Source organism: Xenopus laevis, chromosome 4L, assembly GCF_017654675.1.
Source record: "Xenopus laevis strain J_2021 chromosome 4L, Xenopus_laevis_v10.1, whole genome shotgun sequence".
In the NCBI taxonomy this organism is placed as follows: Eukaryota; Metazoa; Chordata; class Amphibia; order Anura; family Pipidae; genus Xenopus; species Xenopus laevis.
Window position 1 is genome coordinate 116,104,904 of NC_054377.1, and position 23,960 is coordinate 116,128,863.

The 23,960-nt window shown below is 40.0% G+C and overlaps 1 protein-coding gene across 1 annotated transcript; it reads right to left on the minus strand.

Moving 5' to 3' along the window:
* Positions 1–946: 946 nt before the first annotated feature.
* Positions 947–23,327, minus strand: mettl11b.L (methyltransferase like 11B L homeolog). The gene is made up of 4 exons (XM_018257184.2): positions 22,609–23,327; positions 8,187–8,362; positions 4,706–4,955; positions 947–1,449 (listed from the first exon to the last, which is right to left on the minus strand). The coding sequence occupies exons 1-4, from the start codon at positions 22,760–22,762 to the stop codon at positions 1,193–1,195; spliced, it is 837 nt and encodes a 278-aa protein (XP_018112673.1). The 5' UTR covers positions 22,763–23,327; the 3' UTR covers positions 947–1,192.
* Between the last annotated feature and the right edge of the window lie 633 nt (positions 23,328–23,960).

A 23,960-nucleotide genomic window follows, 5' to 3' on the forward strand; every position in this document is an offset into this window, starting at 1 on the left:
AACATGAATCCACAGTTCTCCAATACTCAGGACATTTAAGGAGACTTGGACAGGTTAGAGCCCCGCTGTTGACCAAGGAGTGTAGTATGTTAAAGGAGAACTAAACCCTAAAAATGAATATGGCTGAAAATGCCATATTTTATATACTGAACTTATTCCACCAGGCTAAAGTTTCAGCTTCTCAATAGCAGCAATGATCCAGGACTTCAAACTTGTCACAGGGGGGTCACCATCTTGGAAAGTGTCTGTGACACTCACATGCTCAGTGGGCTCTGAGCAGCTGTTGAGAAGCTAAGCTTAGGGGTTATTACAAATTATCAGGCAGACAATGAGGTTTGTCTGTAATATAAGATGATGCTACAGGACTGATTATTAAATGCTGATACTAATTGCACTGGTTTCTGTGCTGTCATGTAGTAATTATCTGTATTAATTACTAATCAGCCTTATAATGTGACATTTCTATTCTATGTGTACTGTATATTGTGAGTGGGTCCCTAAATCCAGAAAAAGACAGCAACACAGAGCATGTGGCCTTGAGCTGGTAAAGAAGCCTAAAATATCATGTACAACATTATTAGCCTACTTCTTTAGTTAGACTTTACTTCTCCTTTAAATGAATAAATTGAATGTAGGGATTTCAGGGCATAGGGTGGCATTAGTAATTCTAGCAATGAAAATGGCACCTGACACACCTGTGAGCACACACATAAAACATAAAAAAGCATGATGCAGCAAAAAATAATATTTTTGACTCTATAGTACAGATATCAGACATGATGGGGTAAATTTATCAAAGACGGAAGTTCCGCCACTGGAGTGAAATTCTGCAGCTCTCAATTCATTTCTATGGGATTTTGAAAGGCGTATTTATCAATGGGTGAAAGTGAAAGTTCACCCTTTGATAAATACACCTATAAAAATCTCATAGATGGAGAGTGGCGGAATTTCACTCTAGTGGCAGAACTTCACTATTAACTTCACTCTTTGATAAATATACCCCTCAGACTCTATAATACAGATATCAGACACTATGGCCACATAGGCAAAAGGCTATTATTCTATATAGTCTGTTGTAATGGCGGCATGTCTGCACCCTCACCAGCAATCTGCATTTGTAATGCTAGGTCCCTATAAGGTTTTCTTTATCCTCCTTGATGGAGCCAATTCAGCAGACACTTTTAGACTAGGTCTATTGTATTGCAATCATCCATATAGGAATGCAAAGCTCTGGAAAGCCTGGCTGTCTCTCCTCTGCGAGAATGGACATCCCACTTTTTTCAATGATATTCCTTAAGATGTGAATATCCCTAATGACGCTGCTGTCAGTAGGATCCAGGATACAGCCTTGCCTAGCTACATTATCTTTTAAAATAATAACTCCATTGTCTTTCAAACCATTTTTGCAGCGGATAAGAAACTCTAGAAGATTTTTATCGGTCAGGTAACCTAAAAAAGAAAGGACAAGAATTATTGGATGTGTCAATGTAACCAGGAGACTAGTATGAGTTTTCTGTAGATATCTTGAAGAGACATTGTGACAGTTTTTATGGTGTAATAAGTAGTGATGGGCGAATTTGTCCATGCGAAATTCACGAAACTGGTGAAAGTGATTTAGACTGTCGCCGGCGTCAAAATGGGCTTCCGTTTATCGTAGCGTCTAAATTGGCGGCAAACTTATTTATTCACCGGCGGCAAAACAGGCAAATTCGCATTGAATTTGCACCTGGCATTAAATTCGCCCATCATTAGTAATAGGTTAACAAAGACTAGACTGAACAGCTCTCGAAGCCCAAGACAACGGGCTGTGGGGGTCAAAAACTGACAGTGGCGGCAGAAATCTAAGTTTAGGTCTCTGGCTTTACTTTACATGTTACATAGGGGGTGTTATTTCATTAAACTTGGCTGTACTTATGAAAAGCATATCATTTACACAGTCTAAAAGCTGACAATTGATAAAGATGTACAATTTAAGCCTTGTACAGCTACTTATCTCTTGCTTGAACGAGCACTTCAAAATTCTCTGCTTAGGCACACACAAAAAATTATGTATGTGCATAATTTTAATTGAAATGTTTAAATGGGTTGTTCACCTTTATATTATATTTTAGTATGATGTAAAGTATGATGTATTCTGACACAATTTGCTATTGGTTTTCATTTTTTATTATTATCATATTTTTCATTTATTTAGCTTGTTATTCAGCAACTCTGTAGTTGGCAATTTCAACAATTGCTAGGGTCCCAATTACCCTAGCAAGCAATCATTAAATTGAGAAATAAAAAGCAATAAAAAGTAGCAACAACAATACATTTGTAGCCTTCCAGAGCATTGGGTTTTAGATGGAGTCACTGACCCCCCATTTGAAAGATGGAAAGTCAGAAGAAGAAGGCAAATAGTTCAAAAACTATTAAAAAAAAAATTAAGGTCAATTGAACAGTTGCTTAGAATTAGCCATTCTATAACATACTTAAAGTAAACTTAAAGGTGAACCACCCCTTTAAGTTGTTAGACTCACTTTCTTGACTTATCATTCTTAGAAACTCTAAACTAGCCACTCCACTGAAACTGAGCTAAAGTATTAGAAGTATCTAGAAATCTTCACCTACATAAGGCTTATGGTGTTTTCATACACTCCTTAGCCTCTCACTGTGGTTTTACATGCTGTAGGCAAATTTCTTTTCTTCATTTGGCAATTAAAATAAATGCCCTCCTGAGTTTTAAGCTACTGTATGTATATCACTGCTCATTCATACCACACGTATTATATAAAATATTCCCTTACAAAGCATATACAAGTCAGGAGAACTCAACTTCAGCACTAATTTCTCCTTTGGTGCACTTCAAGGCTTTTCAAATGGAGCCTCTACATTTAGTCTTTTCTACCTTAGTAAACTCATTTGCTTGCTAATAGTATTGACAATATTGTCTATACACTTAAATAATTCTTAACGCGATCTCTCCATACTTGACCTTTTACCCTCAAGTCAAGTTTTGGGTTTCAAACTGTCTCTGGGCAATTACTTCCTTGATGGCAGACTGACAGTGGAAAATATACTGTAACTATTCCTCATGCCTCGTAAATAACACCAACAAAAGATCTTACTCTGACTCCCTGTCAACAGCATTCATTAACAGACAAGAAGATTGTGTGCTACTGTAGGTATTGTTGAGGCGCACATCCCCACTGCTAAAGGCCTATGGTGGCATTGGCCTGGTATAGAAGTCCTAAAGAGAGGTGTAGTATTTCTAGTATATTTCTTTGTTGATGTATCTCTTGTTCCTACCAGTAAACATCAGTAAGTTGTTTACCTGTACAGTTATATGAAAAAGTTTGGGAACCCCCTCTTAATATTTGTTTTGTTTATAATTGGCTGAGCTTTCAAAGTAGCAACTTCCTTTTAATATATATCATGCCTTATGGAAACAGTAGTATTTCAGCAAGTTTATTGGATTAACAGAAAATATGAAATATGTATCATAACAAAATTAGACAGGTGCATAAATTTGGGCCCCCAACAGAGATATTACATCAATACTTAGTTGAGCCTCCTTATGCAAATGTAACAGCCTCTAGATGCCTCCTATAGCCTTTGATGAGTGTCTGGATTCTGGATGGCGGTATTTTTGACCATTGGTTCATACAAAATCTCTCCGCTCCAGTTAAATTTGATGGCTGCCGAGCATGGACAGCCTGCTACAAATCATTCCCATACTGTAGATTTTCGATAATATTCAAGTCGGGCAACTGTGTCGGCCATTCTAGAATATTGTACTTCTCCCTCTGCATAAATGCCTTTGTAGATTTCCAAGTGTGTTTAGGGCCATTGTCTTGTTGGAATATCCAACCCCTGCATAACTGCATCTTTGTGACTGATGCTTGAACATTATCCTGCAGAATTTGTTGATATTGGGTTGAATTCATCCGACCCTCGACATCCGAACAAGGGCCCCAGTCCCTGAACTAGCCACACAGCCCCACAGCATGATGGAACCTCCACCAAATTTGACAGTAGAACGATGTACAGATACACCATTTGTAGCAAGATGTTCTGGCAGGTCTTTGGAGGTGATCTTTGGGTTTTCACAATCCTCTGCATATGCTGCTCCTGTATTTTTATTGACCTACCAGACCTGGGTTTTACAGCAACTGTGCCTGTGGCCTTCCATTTCCTAATTACATTATTTACAGTTGAAACGGACAGTTTAAACCTCTGAACAATCTTTGTTTTCAGATCTTTTGAGCGTTGCTTTGAGGATCCCATGCTGTCACTCTTCAGAGGAGAGTCAAACAGAAGCACAACTTGCAATTGGCCAACTTACCTTTTTTCATGATTGGACACACCTGCCTAGGAAGTTAAAGGCTTAACGAGCTAATGCAAACAATTTGGTGTTACCAGTAATCACTAATGAGCAATTACTTGCATTCAAATTAGCAAAATTACAAGGGTGCCCACATTTTTGCATAGGCAGTTTTTCCACATTTGATTAAATTTCATTCAACTGAATACTGCTTCATCTTTGTTCACAAAACACCCCAGTACTAAGATGTTCCTGGGAAATGAAAGACATACCACTGTTATCTTTTTTGTTGAAAGTGGAGTAAATTATTATACAGGCTGAGCGGGGTTCCCAAACTTTTTCATATGACTGTATATAACATATTAAGTTAAAAGTTTTAGGGATCGGAGCCAGTGCACTGACCTGACACCCACTGCATCCAGATGACATCATATTTTCTTAAAGGTGGGACAAAATCCTGAAGGCTGTAGCAGTATAGTGTTTCCACCCTGTCACCTTCTTCCTCCAGGTAGTTTTGTGCTTCTTCTAAGAATGGCTCCGTCATGTCAACCAGTTCAATATTACTAAACACTGGCAAAAGGACATTTTTACTTACTCTTCCTATTCCAGAACCGCAGTCAAGGGCAAAATCAGTGCCAGCTTTCCCTAGGCCCTAAAAAAATGAAAACCGTTAATAAAGCTGCTTACTTAAAATAGGACTGGCCATAGATGTCATCATAATGAGCGCCAGTGTTCTCAAGCAAGACAGAAATGGGCCTTATATCTGTTTTCACAGGCAGATACAATAAACCAATCCTATATGCTTCAAAAGAAGTGTAATTGTCTGTGCAGCTCGGAATAAATTGTCAGTACATGCTGTGACTATTTTTGCCCCAGGTTTGCACCCAGGTTTACTGGCCTCTCTGTCATTGTATCAAATCAAAAAATGAAGAGATTCCAAATGTAATACCAAGACTGCACAGGGGGTAAAGTTTGCAAATAGAGCTCTGGAGGAGAGCACATAGGAAAATGCCTTCTCAGACGTCTTATAGGCTACAATCATTAGGGTAATAATAAACCCAATATAAAATATTGCACATTAAATTAAAAATTAAAAAGCAATTTTCTAGTATATAGTAAATAAATAACATGTTTTAATAATTTAATAAACATTTGAATACATTTATTTGTTGAATTAAACTGCTTCAGGCAGTATTTTAAACTACAATGTGTTTATTAGCAGTATTGGCACACTAATTTCCTGAATATTGTACCTTAAGGTATAGCACAGACACCTGAATCTGCAGCCACAAGGAATTGAACATTGGGGCCTGAGCCAAAAACTTCTTTACTATATACATTTATTTGTTACTGCATTTGCTACTAAAAGAATAATAAATCTTCCCTTGCTAATCCCTATGATTGAGCTCCAATGGCTACAGTTCCCTAAATGACAATCCTTTCATTAGAAGTTACTTTTTTTAAAATTGTTATTAATGTATATTGGAAGCATGAAAGGTACAGTTCCACCAATTGATAAATACATTTCTGAAAATCCCATAAGAATGAATAGAAAGTGGGTATTTTCTGTGTTTTTTTATTACACTTTGATAAATCTGCACCATAGTGCCTACCAACCCCTACTTTTCATTTTATTACCAGGTACATTGGAGGGGAGCCCTGTTGGGGAATGAGGATGGTGCAGTTTTTCTTTGGGGGGGAGCTCTGCAATGGCCCTATGAGATATCTATCTATTTATTTATTTCTAATAAATAGTTTTTTTTAAAGGAGTAGTATATATATATATATATATATATATATATATATATATATATATATATATATATATATATATATATATATACACACATACACAGGCATGGTATTTGTTATCCAGAAACCCGTTTTCCAGAAAACTGTGTCTTACAGGAAGGTTATCTCCCTTAGAATCCTTTTAATCAAATAATTCACATTTTGTTCTCCGTAATAATAAAACAGTAACTTGTACTTGATCCTAACTAAGATATAATTAACCCTAATTGTTGGTAAAACAGTTCTATCTGGTCTATTTATTGTTTCACTGATCTTTTAGTAGATTTTAAACCAAATTTTAAGACCAAATTACGGAGCAATATGTTATCCAGAAAACCTCGGGTTCACTTTATTAAATAAAGCATACATTTAATAATTAACTATTTGGTTTGTAAAAATCAATGGCTTCTGTCATAAAACTAACCAGTACAGCTGTGGTATTTTTTTTATATTTTCCAAATGTATAATTGCTTTTAATTTTATAGGTTTCAGAAGAACATGCCAATATGTAATTTTCTAAAATTCTGGAATGTATAAATGGTCACTGTTCTCAAGATAATTTAAATCTATAATCTGCCATTTTATTTTCTAACGGAGTCTACAAGAAATCATAGTATTAACTCAAGGTGGGTCTTCAAATGCTGCTTTTTTTTCAACCTACACGTTTAACTGGTGCCTTTTTTTTCACCCTATATTTGTGGAAATAAATTTTCTCAGTTGGACAGGTTGCTTTCCTGTGCCAAGTCTATAAACACCTTGCAACAGGTCAGCCTCAGCTGTAGATTGTTTACGAGTGTGAACGTGCATTTTCAGCAGTTTATCCTAAGCCACCCCAGTGCCAACATTAATACAGTAGGGACATATAAACACCATCTCCTCTATCTGACTAAAATGGGTGCTGAAATAAAGACCATCTCACTAAACCTTGCCACCACTTCCCTGCTAAATATAGATCATTTCTGGCTGAGCCTGCTGTCTGTATCCTGTTTTGATGATGAAGTTAATTGCTCTCCTATTTGATACTCAGTACCAGAATCAGTAAAGAATTCAGTGTTCATAGCTGGTTATAAATAGAAGCATCAAGACACTCTGTAACACCACTATATCATGATATCACCAATAGCAAGCATAGTATAACAATGATTTAAAAATATATATATATATTCTACTTAACGGAGTGTAGCTATAGTATTTTTTTTTTAATTATGTACATATTATGTCCACATTTTCAATAGATACAGACCCATTATATTGATAAATGTCTCTGTTATATAGAATCTGGCTGCTAGCAGCTATGTTTGAAAGTTTGTAACATTGCAGCGCAAGTTCATTTTGTACAGCTCAGAATACTGATTACTAGCGTCCCCATGGTTAAACAGTTCTGCAGTTATGTTAATTGAACAAAGAAATTACTTTTTTTCTTTTCAACAGCTTCAAAGCTGTCCTTCCTGGATAAAAAGTTGTATGAAATTAATACATATACAGGTCCTGGGGCTTTCCGGATAAGGGTTTTTCTGTCATTTAGATCTCCATACCTTAAGTCTACTAAAGAATCAGTTAAATAATCGTTAAATTATTTGCCTCCAATAAGGATTAATTATATTTTGGTTAGAATCAAGTACAAACACTGTTTAATTATTATAGAGAAAAAGAAAATCATTTTTAAAAATGTTATTAAAATGGAGTAGCCTAGAAACAATGGTGCTACATTTTTTAACCAATGCTGATAAAATATTTCCCCTATTCACCATAGCCAGCAGAACACTCAATGCAAGATATCTGGCTTGGTTTGGTTAATTTGGATCTTCATACTAAGTCTTCTATAAAACAATTTAAACATTAAATAAACCCAATAAGCAGGTTTTGCTTCCAATAATGTATATTATATATTAGTACAAGGTACTGGCTGTGCCACTGTGTATGTGCACACATTATTTATTCTTATCCTTTATTTATATATTATTTATATAATATTATTATTATTAATATTATTTATATTAGTTTATATAACTGCATACAACCCAGTTTAGAATGCACACAGAAGGTCATTTGTGCACACAGCCTACAAGAAATTAAAGGGAACGTTACTCACCCCTACAAACTTTCTGAGAAACTCCCTTGACGATTCTGTATCAATATCAGAGAGTTCAGAGAAACCTCCCATCATGCCGTCATCAGTTGCAGGTACATCTCTATAGAAATTTCTGGCTCGGGCATAGAATTGCATTTCACCATCAATCACTTCGCTGGTCAGTGCATAGAGCTTTACTGTTAAAATAGGAGCAACCATATCAGCAGTTGGAAGAAATGTCAACAATATAGGGAAAGTTGTGCTCACCACTAGTTTTTAAAATCATTAGGCGGGGGTGCAATGAGGTTGTGACCACAAATACATATAGACAAATACAAGAGTCCTCTGCACTCAACCCATTATCAATATATTTAAGACATTGAGACATTTTGTGCATACTGCTACTGAAAAATGCCTTACCCTTTAAACAAAACAGGGATTGTTTGTCCATATATTGCAATATATTTAAGCTGGCCAATTACGCCAGTCACCCATTTGCATCCCCGCCTAATGGTTTAAAAAATTAGTGACCACAACTTTCCCTTGTTTGTTATAGTTTATACAGGAGCAGTGACAAGCTCCATGTTGTAGCTCCCACCCTTCCCAGCTATAGTCAGGTGATCCCACTGGTGTCTAATAAAAGGGCAGCCAAGTTTGGGAGTTTTACTTTGAAAGCAGCAAGTAAGTTGCAGGTAAAACTTAGTCCCTGTGTAAAATGTTTAATAAAGCAATAGAATTCTTAATGAATCAGATGAAAATTGAGCATAGGACTGGCCAGATATGGGATGACTTTGACGTAGTTGGTCACCTTAAATATATTGCAATATATGGACAAACAATCCCTGTTTTGTTAAAAGAGTAAGGCATTTTTCAGTAGCAGTATACACAAAATGTCTCTGTCTTAAATATATTGATAATGGGTTGAGTGCAGAGGACCTCTCGTATTTGTCCCCCCAATCAGGGCCGAAACGTTGGTTGGGCATAACATGCCATAATACAAATATTTTGCAAAGACCCTTGGGGGCCGAATCACTAACTTCGAGTGAAGGATTCGAAGTAAAAAAACTTCGAATTTCGAAGGTTTTTTTGGGCTACTTCGACCATCGAATGGGCTACTTCGATCTTCGACTACGAATCGAAGGATTCGAAGTAAAAATCGGTCGACTATTCGACCATTCGATAGTCAAAGTACTGTCTCTTTAAAAAAAACTTCGACCCCCTAGTTCGCCATCTAAAAGCTACCGAAGTCAATGTTAGCCTATGGGGAAGGTCCCCATAGGCTTCACTAACTTTTTTTGATCGAAGGATATTCCTTCGATCGTTGGATTTAAATCCTTCGAATCGTTCGATTCGAAGGATTTAATCGTTCGATCGAAGGAATAATCCTTCGATCGTACGATCGCACTATTTGCGCTAAATCCTTCGATATTCGAAGTCGAAGGATTTCAATTCCCAGTCGAATATCGAGGGTTAATTAACCCTCGATATTCGACCCTTAGTGAATCAGCCCCTTGGTGCTGTTTCCTTTGTTCTCTCTATATATAGAGATATCAATAATATATTATGGCTATACATGCTTTTCTTTAATACACTTCTTTTGATTTTTCAATAAAACCTGTAGTTGCTGGTTTCTTTTTATGGAGATATATTGTATATCGTTCAGAATGGATTAGCACTCCATTATTTTTGAAACACACGATTTATTCAATCATCAACTGCAGCTCGGGTTCTCAATATAAACTCTTCAGTGATTTGGGAATGGACAGTGTCTGATTTATTTCATTACAGCATTGATTTGTACTTCACGTCAACTGTAGGTAGTAGCAGAGAAAAACTAAATATCAGACACATCTTGTGACAATTAGTTGCCCAGCAATTCCCTACTGCCTAAGCTGGAGGAATTAAAAATACAGCATTAGCCCTGTCCTGATATATAAATATATAGTAGACAGCCATACTTCGCCAGAGGTTCTAGAGCATGCACATAGGTCAATGTGACTGACATCCCTTGCATTCCAATGGTTAGGGTGGCAGTACTAAACCAGCCTGCCAGGCATGTCATCATGATACACTTGCCCATTCCAAAATGGTGTGCACTGCATGATTTAGATACATAAGAGTTATATTTGCTAACAGAGCTGAATCCTTTCACCTTTCATGGCTGTTGATCTTGAAATATAGCACAGCCTGGATATCAGGTTCAGCAGGTTTCAGATGAATGTAAAATCCTGTGTTCAACATTTTATCTTCCCCTAGTACACACAGCACACACACAGCATTTGATGATATAATTATTTGATTGTCAGTTTCCAGTTTTAATTAGGAGGTTCAATGTGTTCCATTATTCGCCTACTAGGGCTTCTATTAACTCAACTGGTTTATGAGAGATGCTCGAATACTAGTGGGGGAATAATGTTTTCTATATGGTGCTCTATGCCTGCTTGCCTGTGCTCCTTTTATAAATGAACCCACCAATCTTTAAGGATTTTAAGTAAAATGTGAATCATGCTAATTTATAACAAAGTGTATTCCAGTTTTGAAGAGTGAAAGAGGCGACAATTTGACCCCATATTCAGACAATACTACAACAATGTAGTTGCGCTAGAGAGATGAAAGCAAAATTGTATAATATAAAAACATTCCGTAAACAAATACGTTGAAGACAACATTTTTGAGGTCTCTGGTGATCTCCTGCTTGTGAAAATGAAAATTTTATATAAGCTTCATGATACTGGAATACGACATTTTGTAAATATAATTAAAAATTCTTTATTAATCAAGTTACTGTTCACTATCCTCCTCTCAGCATCTCTCTATCTCTCTTCATACATGAGTCAATTTTTAACAGTTAGGTTCAGGCACAAACTGGCAATCTGTGTATTCTGGCAAATGCCAGAGGGGCTGCTGTAAGATGCCATAGACAGTCACTATTTATTGAGCTGCTTGGGCATCAGTGTGCTTGAAAAATCAATGCCTAGTTTAAATCCCAGTATGAGCCTGGTTAGATCTAATACAGCCTTTGGGGATTGGTATTCCCTCTGTCTAGAAGAATAGTACAGCTTTCAAAATAAACAACTTTAAAGTAAATCCTGTCTCTCTACATGCAGGATTTGTACCTGAGTCAGTTATTTTGTTAGCTTTTGTTTGTGCTAGAATCAGATATTTGAGTTAGTGCTAATACATCTGCTAGGAAAGTGAGCCCCTCTCCTAAAAGATGTAATAGACCTACCTGTCATTATCAGTATCTTGCTCTGACTCCTCTATGAAGAGACAGATTGCTAAGAGGGAGATAGTGAAGAGTAAAATGATTATTTCAGAAATGTTACATTTTCATTTGTGTGATCGTTTTCATTTGTGTGATAGTTCCCCTTCAACATTAATCTCCCAAGGAGATCTACAAATGAAATGTTTCTGCAGTGTTTACATACATTAAACAACCTGTTGTACAAACTACACAATGACATTACTAGGATTTAATAGGCAAGCGTAGACAGGAAGACAGGAAAGTCACTTCCCTACTGTATCCATTTCAGAAGTAACATGTAAACTAGGTAAAATGAATGGCAAGATGCAATTTTAAGTCACGCTGGCAATTAAGAGTGAAATTCCATATACGTAGCTGTGTAATTAAGACTTCAAGGATTACGCTAGATCCTGCAAAGAAGACTCTACCGATTATTCTTATCACCACCTGTTTAGAGTTGAGCTTCTTGTGGATGATACTAAACATTTGATCCAGTCCGTGCTGATATTCTTGTTATGCATGCTAGGGACTTAACGTACATTTTAATGCTCACCCTGGCTCAGATCACTACAAATGCAAATGATAGTTCCTTCTGTTTTTTTTTTTTTCGTGGGCCTATCAAATGACATACACAGTCAGTTGCTATCTATTTCTAGCAATTATAGCACTCAATTTCGCCTCTGCATGAAAAATTCAAGAGTCAATGCACTGACATTTCAGTTGTCCCACTCATCATGGCATGAAATTCCTGAAACTGTACTTACTGACAGCAGCAAATTGCTTACGCTTTAAAAGTCATGGCCGCCATCGATAAGAATATAAAAATATACAGTACAGTATTATTATTCTAAAGGGCCAGTGTTAAAGTTTTATATGTGCATTTTAAAGATAACGTACTGTTAGCAGTGGTAAAAATGGCATATTTACTTAAATAACTATCATAGTTTATATAAATAAGTTGTATAAGCCAAAAAGTGTGAAAAGGTACATGTTTAGATAGCTACTAACAGATAAGCTTTGTAACACATAATAGCTTTAGGGTGATTTGCCTTTAAATTAACTGTATGCTATAGAATGGCCAGTTTTTAGCAATGTTTTAGTTGGTCATCATTTAGTATTTGTTAGTTATAGCAGGAAGAGGATCTCTTTGTGGTGCTCGCTAGAAAAACCCCGGGCCAGTGTGGTTTTCTGCTTATCGGAGCACCGGCCCGGGGTGTTAGGTAAGTAAAAATAGTCACTTGGGGGTACCTAACTTTTGGCACCCCAATTTTAAAATGCTATTCCTTCTCCTTTAAAGTTCATTTTAGTGTGAACAATTCCTTTAAATGGGAAGATTAACATGGGTCAAATGTTATTCAAGGCTCTCTACATATCAAGGCTCAATCAACAGATACAGGTGCTCATTTATAAACAAATATGCACCTGGGCAGTTACTGTCAGGGAACCGGGAGTTCCCTCTGGGGAGTTGTCCGGATAAAGGAGGAAGCCCCTCAGGAGGGATCAGGATCGTGGTATCCAGGGATTCAGCCGAAGGGGTAATAAAGTTCAGGCAATAGGTCAAAAGGCAGGCAGAATATAAACAGAGTCCAAAGTCCAGGCAGGGGGTCAACAACAAGAGATCAATCAATAGAGTACACAGGGATAACAGCAACAGGGAACCCAGGAATCTAATCAGGAACAAGATCCTATTTTCGGGCGCCATCTTGGCGCCTCAGGCGTCCTTTTAAAGGGGATTTTTGGCGCCCTTGCGTCGGCGTCAGCACGTCTGCGACCGACGCGCTGCGCCTGCGTCCGTCGCGCCGTTGTGACGTCTTCGCGCCTGCGCACTTGCGCGCAGGCGTCTCTGCGCCGGCGCCGCTACCCACGTGGCGGCCATGGGCGCCGCCATTTTGGGAGCGGCGTCGGAAGGGGTAGTTGCGCCGCCCGGAGCTCCTGGTCCTGCTCCGGGCGGCGATCGTGACAGTACCCCCCCCTCACGGGGGGCCTCAGGACCACCGGGACAAGGCTTCTGGGGAAACTTGGCGTGAAAATCCCTCACCAGACGAGGAGCGTGAACATCACGGTGTCCTTCCCAGGAGCATTCTTCAGGGCCAAAGCCCCTCCACTGAATGAGGTACTGAAGGGACCCTCTGGAGATCCTGGAGTCTAGGATTTTCTCCACCTCGTACTCGAGTTGACCCTCCACAGAGATGGCAGGAGGAGGAGATTGACCGCCAGAGAACCGGTTAGTGATGGCGGGTTTCACCAGAGACACGTGGAACACGTTGGGGATTCTCATCTCTGGTGGAAGCTGGAGTCTGACAGCCACAGGGTTGATTATTTCCAAGATGGGAAATGGACCCACGAATTTTGGACCCAACTTGGGAGATGGTATCTTCAACCGGATATTCCTGGAAGAGAGCCAGACATTGTCACCCACCTTGTAGGGAGGAGAGGATCTTCGACGACGATCCGCGAAAGTCTTATGAACAAGAGCGCTCTTCTCTAGGTTCAACTTGGTAGCAGCCCAAATAGCAGACATATGGGCTGCGGAATCGTCAGCAGCCGGGACGTCAGATAACACAAAGTCTTGGGGAAAAGCTTGAGGATGCTGACCATACACCGACATGAACGGAGACCTTCCTGTAGAGGAATGACAAGCATTATTATGAGCGAATTCCGCCCATGGGAGGAGATCAGACCAGTCATCCTGGCAGAGGGATACGTGGTTCCTCAGGAACTGTTCCAGGGCTTGGTTGACACGTTCAGCTGCCCCATTCGTCTGCGGATGGTATGCAGACGAAAACTGAAGAACAATTCCCAAGTCTTTGCATAGTGAACGCCAGAATTTGGCAGTAAATTGGGTGCCTCTATCGGAGACGATCTCCACCGGGAAACCATGCAGGCGGAAGATGTACTGGATAAACAGCTGGGACAACTCCACCGCAGAGGGCAACTTCTTCAGGGGGATGAAGTGGGCCATTTTGGAGAATCGATCAATGACAACCCAGATCACAGTGTTCCCACCAGAGGGAGGAAGTTCGACAATGAAGTCCATGGACAAGTGGGTCCAGGGACGAGAAGGAACCGGCAAAGGCTGTAGTAACCCACTGGGGCGAGAGTGGCTTGACTTAGATGTGGCACAAACATTACAAGCAGCAACAAAGTCCTTCACATCTTTGCGGATATCAGGCCACCAAACCAGGCGTCGTAAGAGTTCAAGAGTCTTAGCTGGACCAGGATGTCCGGCTTGCCTGGAGCAATGGGTCTGTTGCAGGATAGGCAGACGCAGCTCAGGAGGAACAAATGCCATTCCAATGGGTGTATCAGAAGGAGCAGAAGACTGACCAGCCAGGATTTGGTCGGCAAACTGTGGATACAGGGAGGCAATAATCTTGATTGGAGGAATGATTGGCTCTTGTCTCTCAGGAGGGCGGTCCACCGGAGTGAAGCTACGAGACAAGGCATCGGCCTTCAGATTCTTGGAGCCTGGGCGATAAGACAAGATAAAATTAAATCGAGAGAAGAAGAGAGCCCACCTTGCTTGTCTGGGGTTTAGCCTCTTGAGGGACTGGATGAACTCGAGATTCTTGTGATCGGTGTAGATCTGAACAGGAATCAGAGAACCCTCCAGGAGGTGACGCCACTCTTCAAGGGCAAGTTTGACAGCCAAGAGTTCTCGGTTCCCGACATCATAGTTCTGCTCTGCGGACGAGAATTTCTTGGAGAAATAAGCACAGGGATGCAACTTCCCATCAGCGGGGTGTCTCTGGGACAGGATAGCTCCGGCTCCGACTTCAGAAGCATCAACTTCGATGCAGAAGGGTAGTTCATGATTGGGGTGTCGGAGGACAGAAGAGGACGTGAAGGCCTCTTTCAAGGACTGAAAGGCTTCAATGGCAGATGGAGGCCACAAGCTGGGTTTACCCCCTTTCCGGATGAGGGCCAGGATAGGTGCAATGCGGGAAGAGAACCCCCGGATGAACTGCCGATAATAGTTAGCAAATCCGATAAATCTCTGGATTGCCTTGGTACTCAGCGGGATAGGCCACTCCTGGATGGCAGACACTTTCACAGGATCCATCTCAAATCCCTCAGGAGAGATTATGTATCCTAGGAAGGGGATCTTGGACACTTCGAAGACGCACTTCTCCAACTTGGCGAAGAGAGAGTTCTTCCTCAGACGAGAGAGTACCTCCTTCACCTGGGAGCGATGGCTTTCTAGGTCTTTAGAAAAGATCAGGATGTCGTCCAGGTACACGACTACGAACCTTCCTAGGAGATCCCGGAACACATCGTTAACAAACTCCTGAAAGACGGCAGGGGCATTGCAAAGGCCAAAGGGCATAACGAGATATTCATAGTGCCCGTCACAAGTGTTGAAAGCCGTCTTCCATTCATCACCCTCACGGATGCGAATGAGGTTGTACGCCCCCCGGAGATCCAACTTAGAGAATATCTTCGCCCCCTTCAGCTGGTCGAAGAGCTCTACGATCAAGGGCAGAGGGTACCTGTTTTTTACAGTGATCTTATTCAGGCCCCGGTAATCTATACATGGCCGAAGACCTCCGTCCTTCTTCTCCACGAAGAAGAACCCAGCCCCAGCAGGAGAGGTAGAAGGGCGGATAAACCCCCGCTGGAGATTTTCTTGGATGTATTCCTTCATTGCGGTAGTCTCAGCAGGAGAGAGAGGATAAGTGCGGCCTCTGGGGGGCATGGCTCCTGGCAGGAGTTCGACAGGACAGTCGTAGGAGCGATGTGGAGGAAGGAATTCCGCAGACTTCTTACAGAACACATCGGAGAATTCCTTATAACAGGAGGGAAGAGACTTTAACTCGGTAGAGGAGATATTTACCTTCTTGAGGGGTTTAGCAGGAAGGCAATGCTGTAAGCAGAATGGGCTCCAACGAGAAACCTGCCCTGTTGACCAGTCTATGGTGGGATTGTGCAGGCGCAGCCAGGGGAGACCCAAAACAACAGGAACAGCGGGACAAGAGATAATAAGGAACGAAAGTCTCTCTTTATGCAGGGCCCCAACCTGCACAGGTAGTTCGCCAGTGGTCATCGTGAGTACAGAGTCCAGGGGTTTATCATCTATGGCAACGATCCGCATAGGAGAATGCAAAGGAAATAAGGGAATTCCCATGTACTTAGCAAAGAGAGCGTCCATGAAGTTACCCCCGGCTCCGGAATCGATGAAAGCATTCCCGAAGATGGTTTTATCAGTCAGACGAATCTGAAAGGGAAGGAGAAACCTGTGTGAGTTTTCTTGGGTCTTCTCCTGAAACCAATCACGAGACTTTTGAGTAGTGCCCCCTACATGAGTTACCATAGACATACCTCGGGGTACAAAACTCTTAGCCTTTGCAGGACAGGCATTGGCAAAGTGGGAATGTCCGCCACAATACAGACACAGGCCTGACATCCGTCTGCGGAGTCTTTCTTGTTCAGTGAGGCGAGTTCTTCCCACTTGCATGGGTTCCTCCTGGAGAGAAATGGATGCTTGGGCAGGCGGAGTGACAGGAGCCTGCAGGAGAGGCCTCTGGAAGCGGGGTGCCAACAAGGGTTGAAACTTCCTGACGCGATCTCTCAGGGTTTGATGCTCTCTCAGAAGAGTGTCCACCTTGACAGCCAAGGCAATGAGGTCTTCAACTTGCGTGGGTAATTCACGGGAGACCAGGTCATCTTTGATGCGAAGGGAAAGACCATTATAAAATGCAGTATGGTATGCGTCGTTGTTCCAACGAGTCTCAGCAGCAAGTGTATGGAATTCAATAGCATACTCCGCTACACTGCGACTCCCTTGGCGGATTTGGAACAGACGGGAAGCAGCGGATGTCACCCGGCCGGGAGCATCGAAGACAATCTTAAATTCTTTGAGAAATGCTTCTGCGTCATCCATCAGTGGGGATTGCTTCTCCCAGTGTGGAGATGCCCACTCGAGAGCTTTCCCTGCCAGACGAGTAATCACGAACCCCACCTTAGCACGTTCAGAGTCAAATTCAGTGGGGTGTAGGGCAAATCGAATCTGGCACTGATTCACGAATCCTCGACAGGCTTGAGGATCGCCATCGTAGAGAGGCGGAGCAGGAATATGAGGACCAGAAGTGGAGGGCTGGGTAGCCATGGCAGCAGCCGCTTGCGGAGGAGGTGCCGGCAGGGGGGTCGCTGGTGTCAACAAGGAGAGCTTTTCCAAGATCGCCTCCAGCGTGAGTCCCACGTAATTCTGCCGGGCTTCATACGCCTCCATGCGGGAATGCAGGCCCCGAAAGGCCCTGCCGAAATCTGGCTGAGCTTCCTCAGTGGAATCCATGGCCCGAAAATAATGTCAGGGAACCGGGAGTTCCCTCTGGGGAGTTGTCCGGATAAAGGAGGAAGCCCCTCAGGAGGGATCAGGATCGTGGTATCCAGGGATTCAGCCGAAGGGGTAATAAAGTTCAGGCAATAGGTCAAAAGGCAGGCAGAATATAAACAGAGTCCAAAGTCCAGGCAGGGGGTCAACAACAAGAGATCAATCAATAGAGTACACAGGGATAACAGCAACAGGGAACCCAGGAATCTAATCAGGAACAAGATCCTATTTTCGGGCGCCATCTTGGCGCCTCAGGCGTCCTTTTAAAGGGGATTTTTGGCGCCCTTGCGTCGGCGCCGCTACCCACGTGGCGGCCATGGGCGCCGCCATTTTGGGAGCGGCGTCGGAAGGGGTAGTTGCGCCGCCCGGAGCTCCTGGTCCTGCTCCGGGCGGCGATCGTGACAGTTACCCATAGCAACCCGGACTTTTTTCAGCCACCTGCAGGTTGCCATGGGTTGTGTATGTTGTGCACTATGTACAGTATATTATATACTGGAAGGGGGTTATTTACCAAAGGTCGAGTTGATTTTTACCAAAAAATTTCTAGTTCAAGGGTATTTTCCAGTCCAAATAGCTAGAATCTGAAAATACTCCAGCTAAAACGAGGTCATGTAGAAGTAAAAGGCAGAGGTCCCTTCAAGTATTTGAAGACGTTTGTAGCCTTCATGATGTTCAGGTTTTTTTTCAGTTGGTTTGCTCGAAAACTCGATTAATTCAATCGATTTGAGTTTTTTTCCACTTATAAATTTGATTAATTCGAGTTTTCGGGTTTTTCAACCCGACTTCACTGATTCAAGTTTTTTACATTGGAGTTTTTTCACAAATTAGAAAACATTCGAGTCGTGAGTTTATTCGAGGTATAAAAAACCTCAAAAGCCTCTAAAACTCGACCTGTGATAAATAACCCCCTAAATGTCGCCTTCATATAACACATACTGTAAAACGATTACTTTATATAATAAAGCAAACATTTGTGGATGGCCTGTGAAATAACACTTCAGTATTTAAGGCTGACCACTGAATTTGAAGAAACATTTCACCTTATCAATTTGATTGACAACACAAAAGTGAACCTGTGAGAAAATCATATAATATTTTAGTCAATTATATTTTACAAAATTACTGTACTCTAAGGACAGGGTCTCTTGACTATGTAATATGTCATAAAGACAGCCCACCATACTGAAATGCTGGACAGCAGTGTTCTAGACTAGCATGCAAGACCTTGTTAGTTTGATAACAGCTGCTAATAGTTTTTTTTCTTAAAGGCCATGTAAAAAAATCTTAAAATTAATATAAACAAGAACTTGATAAGAGAAAAGATCTAGCCTTCAGATATTTCAATTGTTTTACTGTCCCATCTACTGGAAGAATGTTCCTATCAATAAAATTTTCAGATTTTGACTGTAGTTCAAGGTGCAATGCATGTGTTCATTGTACGCTAAGAGGACGGCCTTTCCACAAAATTAAAATGTATCAACAGATAACCTGTATTTCATGAACTCAAAATCGTACAATTCGGCACAAATGAAGCTACTTAAGCCAATATGTAGCCGAAAACAATTCGGCACAAATGAAGCTACTTAAGCCAATATGTAGCCAATTAAATGCAGCAATTCTAAAAGTGTCAGTGGGTATGAGCATGTTATCTCCCAGTCATTGGAGTCCCCAATCATGATCAACATTCTGATGTAAAGAGAGTTAAGGAGCAACACAGACATAGAAAAAGTTCCTGGGTGGTGCAAAATAAGGGCTTTGATTGGCCATTTTATAGCCCCTAAGTGGACTGGCAGCCTACAGGAGACTACATTTGGCAGTACATCTGGTTTTTATGCAACCAAAACTTGCCCCAAACCAGGAATAAAAAATCTGCTTTGTGGCCACTGGGAGCAACACCCAAGAAATTGGTGAACAACAGGTTGCTCATGAGCCACTGGTTAGAGATCACTGCCTTACACAATCTAAAACTAAATCTAAATTACTAAAAACATATCAAATATATAATGCATTTTCTACAAAAGATGAAGCTGTTATCTTTAAGTCTAATTAGTCCTAATGAATTTTAACTTCTTAAGAAAAAGTTTAAAACTTAGTTAGTAATAATCCCGAACCGATATGCAGCTAAGGGTGCTGTGCATTTTAACTCAGCCACTACTGAACCACATATTGGCTCCTACTTTTACATATCACTAAAGCTATTCTACAAATTTTAAGGTTTATGTTTATGAGCTTGGCAAATTCTTTAGGACTGTACTTTGTTCTTACTCTGTATCATTATTATATGAGATAGACCATGGGGCACATTTACTATGGGTCGAATATTGAGGGTTAATTAACCCTCGATATTCGACCATCGAAGTAAAATCCTTCGACTTTGAATATCGAAATCGAAGGATTTACCGCATATGCTTCGATCGAACGATCAAAGGAAAAATCGTTCGACAGAACGATTAAATCCTTCGAACCGAACGATTCGAAGGATTTGAATCCATCGATCAAAGGATTCAAAAGGATTTTAATCCATTGATCGAAGGATTTTCCTTCTATCAAAAAAAGCTTAGAAAGCTTATGGGGAAGGTCCCCATAGGCTAACATTGTAGCTTGGTAGGTTTTAGGTAGCGAAGTAGGCAGTCAAAGTTTTTTTTAAAGAGACAGTACTTCGACTATCGGATGGTCGAATAGTCAAACGATTTTTAGTTCGATTCGAAGTCGAAGGTCGAAGTAGCCAATTGGATGGTCGAAGTAGCCAAAAAAAACTTCGAAATTCAAAGTATTTTTCATTCTAATCCTTCACTCAAGCTAAGTAAATGTGCCCCCATGTTTTTTTTTTAAAAAATTTCCTTTAGCTATCATGTTTAAAACACCAATATTATAACCATTAACACATCAGATGTGACGGCATTCTTTCATACCTTACAGAGGGGAAGATTTTATTTTCAGAAGTTATCACTTGTTTAAGGCTTCATTAAAGGCCGTGTTTATATAATTGCTGTTAAACGCTGTATGCAACCTGAGACAGCTTATGAGGACATTCTAAATTACTCTTCAGAACAAAAAACCCATTTGTTTTAATATTTAATGTACTATCTATCTTTGTAGGCCTAATCGCCTGCATATGTATCAGGAAGAGGTTATGATATGGTGGTTTTCTACAAGAGTATTGTATATTCAAAAATGTTTTTTCCAATAAATTATTATTTGGCACTATCTTCCTGTATGATGTGCCGTTTCACATGGCATCTTTTTCAGATCTAAAAAAAGGTTGTTACAGAGCTGATGAGAGTGGTTGTGAGAAGAAAAGAGGCACAATGGCAAACTGGTAAACAGATACAGAAGAATTTTTAAAGGGACATTTCCATCACATAATTATTTCCTTTTATCCCACCATTTATTTTTGTTTTTTTACAAAAGCTTTAAAGAAAGGGGTTGTTCCCCTTTGAGTTACCTTTTGGAGTGTGTTATTCTGAGACTATTTGCAGTTGTTTTTCATTTTTTAGTATTTATGGTTTTTGAGTTATTTAGCATTTTATTCAGTAGCTCTCAAGTTTACAATTTCAGGTTGGTAGGGTCCAAATTACACTAGCAACCATGCACTAAAATGAATAAGAGACTGGAATATGAATTGGAAGGGGCCTAAATAGAAAGAGGAGTAACAAAAAGTAGTAAAAAACTATAAAATTGTAGCCTTACAGAGCATTGGTTTATTCGATAGGGTCAGTGACCCCATTTGAAAGCTGAAAAGCATCAGAAGAAAAAAAGGCAAATAATTAAAAAAAAATAATGAAGACCAATTGAAAAGTTGCTTAGAACTGGTTATCTTATAACATATTAAAGGTTTACGTAAAGGTGAACCACCCCTTTTCTCTGTCTTTCTTTGTTCTTCACTGGTGGTGTTATTTTGGAGGGAGACAATAACCATAAGAATTTGAATGGGCAGACACTTGCAGAACAAACCCAAAAAATAGTATGACGTTATCATAGTAACATGAAGAACATAGCCTTAAAGTTTTGGCCTCCTTGCACATCATATGCTTAACACTTAAAGAACAGAAAGGGCTAGTACTATTTAACTCTACAACCCAACCTAGAAAAAAATATTAAACAAGTATGTGTTTTTCGCCTTCCAGTTGTTGCACTACAACTCCTAATAAATTGTGGGTGCTAGAAGTTGTTAGAAATATGCAGGTTATACATAAGAGGAAGAAGTATTTAATTATGGCAAAATAGAGATATATACGCTGCAGTCTTAGTGAGGCTGGAATTCTAAGCAAATGTCATTACTGCCATACAACCCCTGCCGGTTACTATGCCACTCCCATATTTTCTTTTGATGGTGTAATAATGTGTTTTTAAAGTAAAAATAAAATTTTACCTAATAAAAAAGGTAATTCTAAGCAATTTTCCTATACTGTATAAAATCAGTACAAAACAAGTTTTATATATATATATATATATATATATATATATATATATATATATATTTTTTTTTTTTTTTTTTTTATTTGTATATGTCATTCTACCGAAAGAAGTATCAAACTATTCCTTGCTTTTTCGCTGCACTAGTGGTTCTGACTTCTGAATAAATGTAGCACAAGACCTGTCTTGGCCGACTTCTGTCACAGTGCAGAAAGGGACATACAAATAATGAATAATTGCGGTTACTGTATCTAATTCACAAATCGGTCAAAACAAATGAAAATGTAATGAATGCATATAGGAAATTTTATCGAATTACATTTCCTTCCATTGGCAAAATTGCATTTTATTGGTTTGCATAACCTTTAAACTTGTTTCTGCAGTAACAGAATCAAAGCAATGCTAGATGTTCTATGTCTTACTTATGCTCCATAAAGCAATTCTGTACTTACCTAGAGGTTGTCTTTCAAGAAGGTAAAGGTAGCTCTCAAAGAAATCTGTGCGTATGGCTTTGTGAAGAACGAATGACATGCTATGTCTGCATAGCTCTTTGTCTGTCTTATGCCAACGGGACCTAAAAGCAAGGTGAGCTCCCAGGAATTCCATGTTTGTACCTCTGAACTAGAGGCAAAGTGCACCATAATACACAGAGAAGCAGACTGCTGAACCTAAGACTGTTTCTGTGTCATTTTACATGAAGAACATTGAGGCAGAAGCTTCTGGCATTGACAGTAGTGTGTGAGTGCTCAGTAAGCAGGTGTTGGTGGGAACTGATAGTAAAGCACAGACAGGCATTTACTGCTTACTAAGGGTAAAAGTATATCGGCCCTGAATGGGTTCATCTTGATTCAAAAAAAGGCCACTCTATTTCTGGATGTTACAAGACACAGAGGAGAAAGCCTCCGAGGAGACTATAAGAGGCATCAGTCAAGTCAATATTTTAAATACAAATTTCCCTTTGAAGTAGAGAAGTGATATTATATCACAACAGAGATAGAATTCTACTTCAATTATACCATAGCAGAAATTGGAAACAGGATAAATAGTATTTATATAGCACTACTTATGTATACAACACTGTACATACAATATATATTGTAACAAAGCAGCTGGGGTAGTTATAGATGTGAGATATATTTCTCCCAGGGTGTTATATAATACAACACCCTGGAACATGGAATAATTAATACAGACCAACGCTGCAAGGTAATTGCTGCAGCTAAAGCACCTGACTCACCCCTCCCACCTCAGAGTGAGAGAGAAAGAGCAGGAGCTGCACTGCACAGTAAAGGTACTGGTTACCAGTGATTGTGATATATATTTTGGTCCTTTTGCTGTTAAGTTGGTGTTGGGAAAGCCACCCAAATGTAGTTAGGTTGCCAACTGTGTTTAGCCAGCGCTCTGGTGCAAGGGTTTATTTTTCCTTGTTTTTTACATTTCTTGTGTGCTTGTTACAGAATAAACTGCAGTCACTTGCCTTTAAGAAGAGCGACTTCTGTGACTGCTTTGTTTACCCTAAAAGACTGTGGAAAGCGGCCCAATACACTGACCCAGGTACCCCTATAGGTCTAGTTGTCACAATATATATATATATATATATATATATATATATATATAAGTAAATGATCAACCCTACAGGCAGTGAGGGAAAATATCTGCATTCAGTTGAGAGGCACATTTGCTCACATTGTTTGTACAAATGTGCATAAGCTGATGCACCCCGTCAAGGCCCTTTACATCAGTCCTAACTAAAGGAGAACTAAACCCCCTTGGTGATAAGTCCCCACTGGCCCCCCTCCCTCCC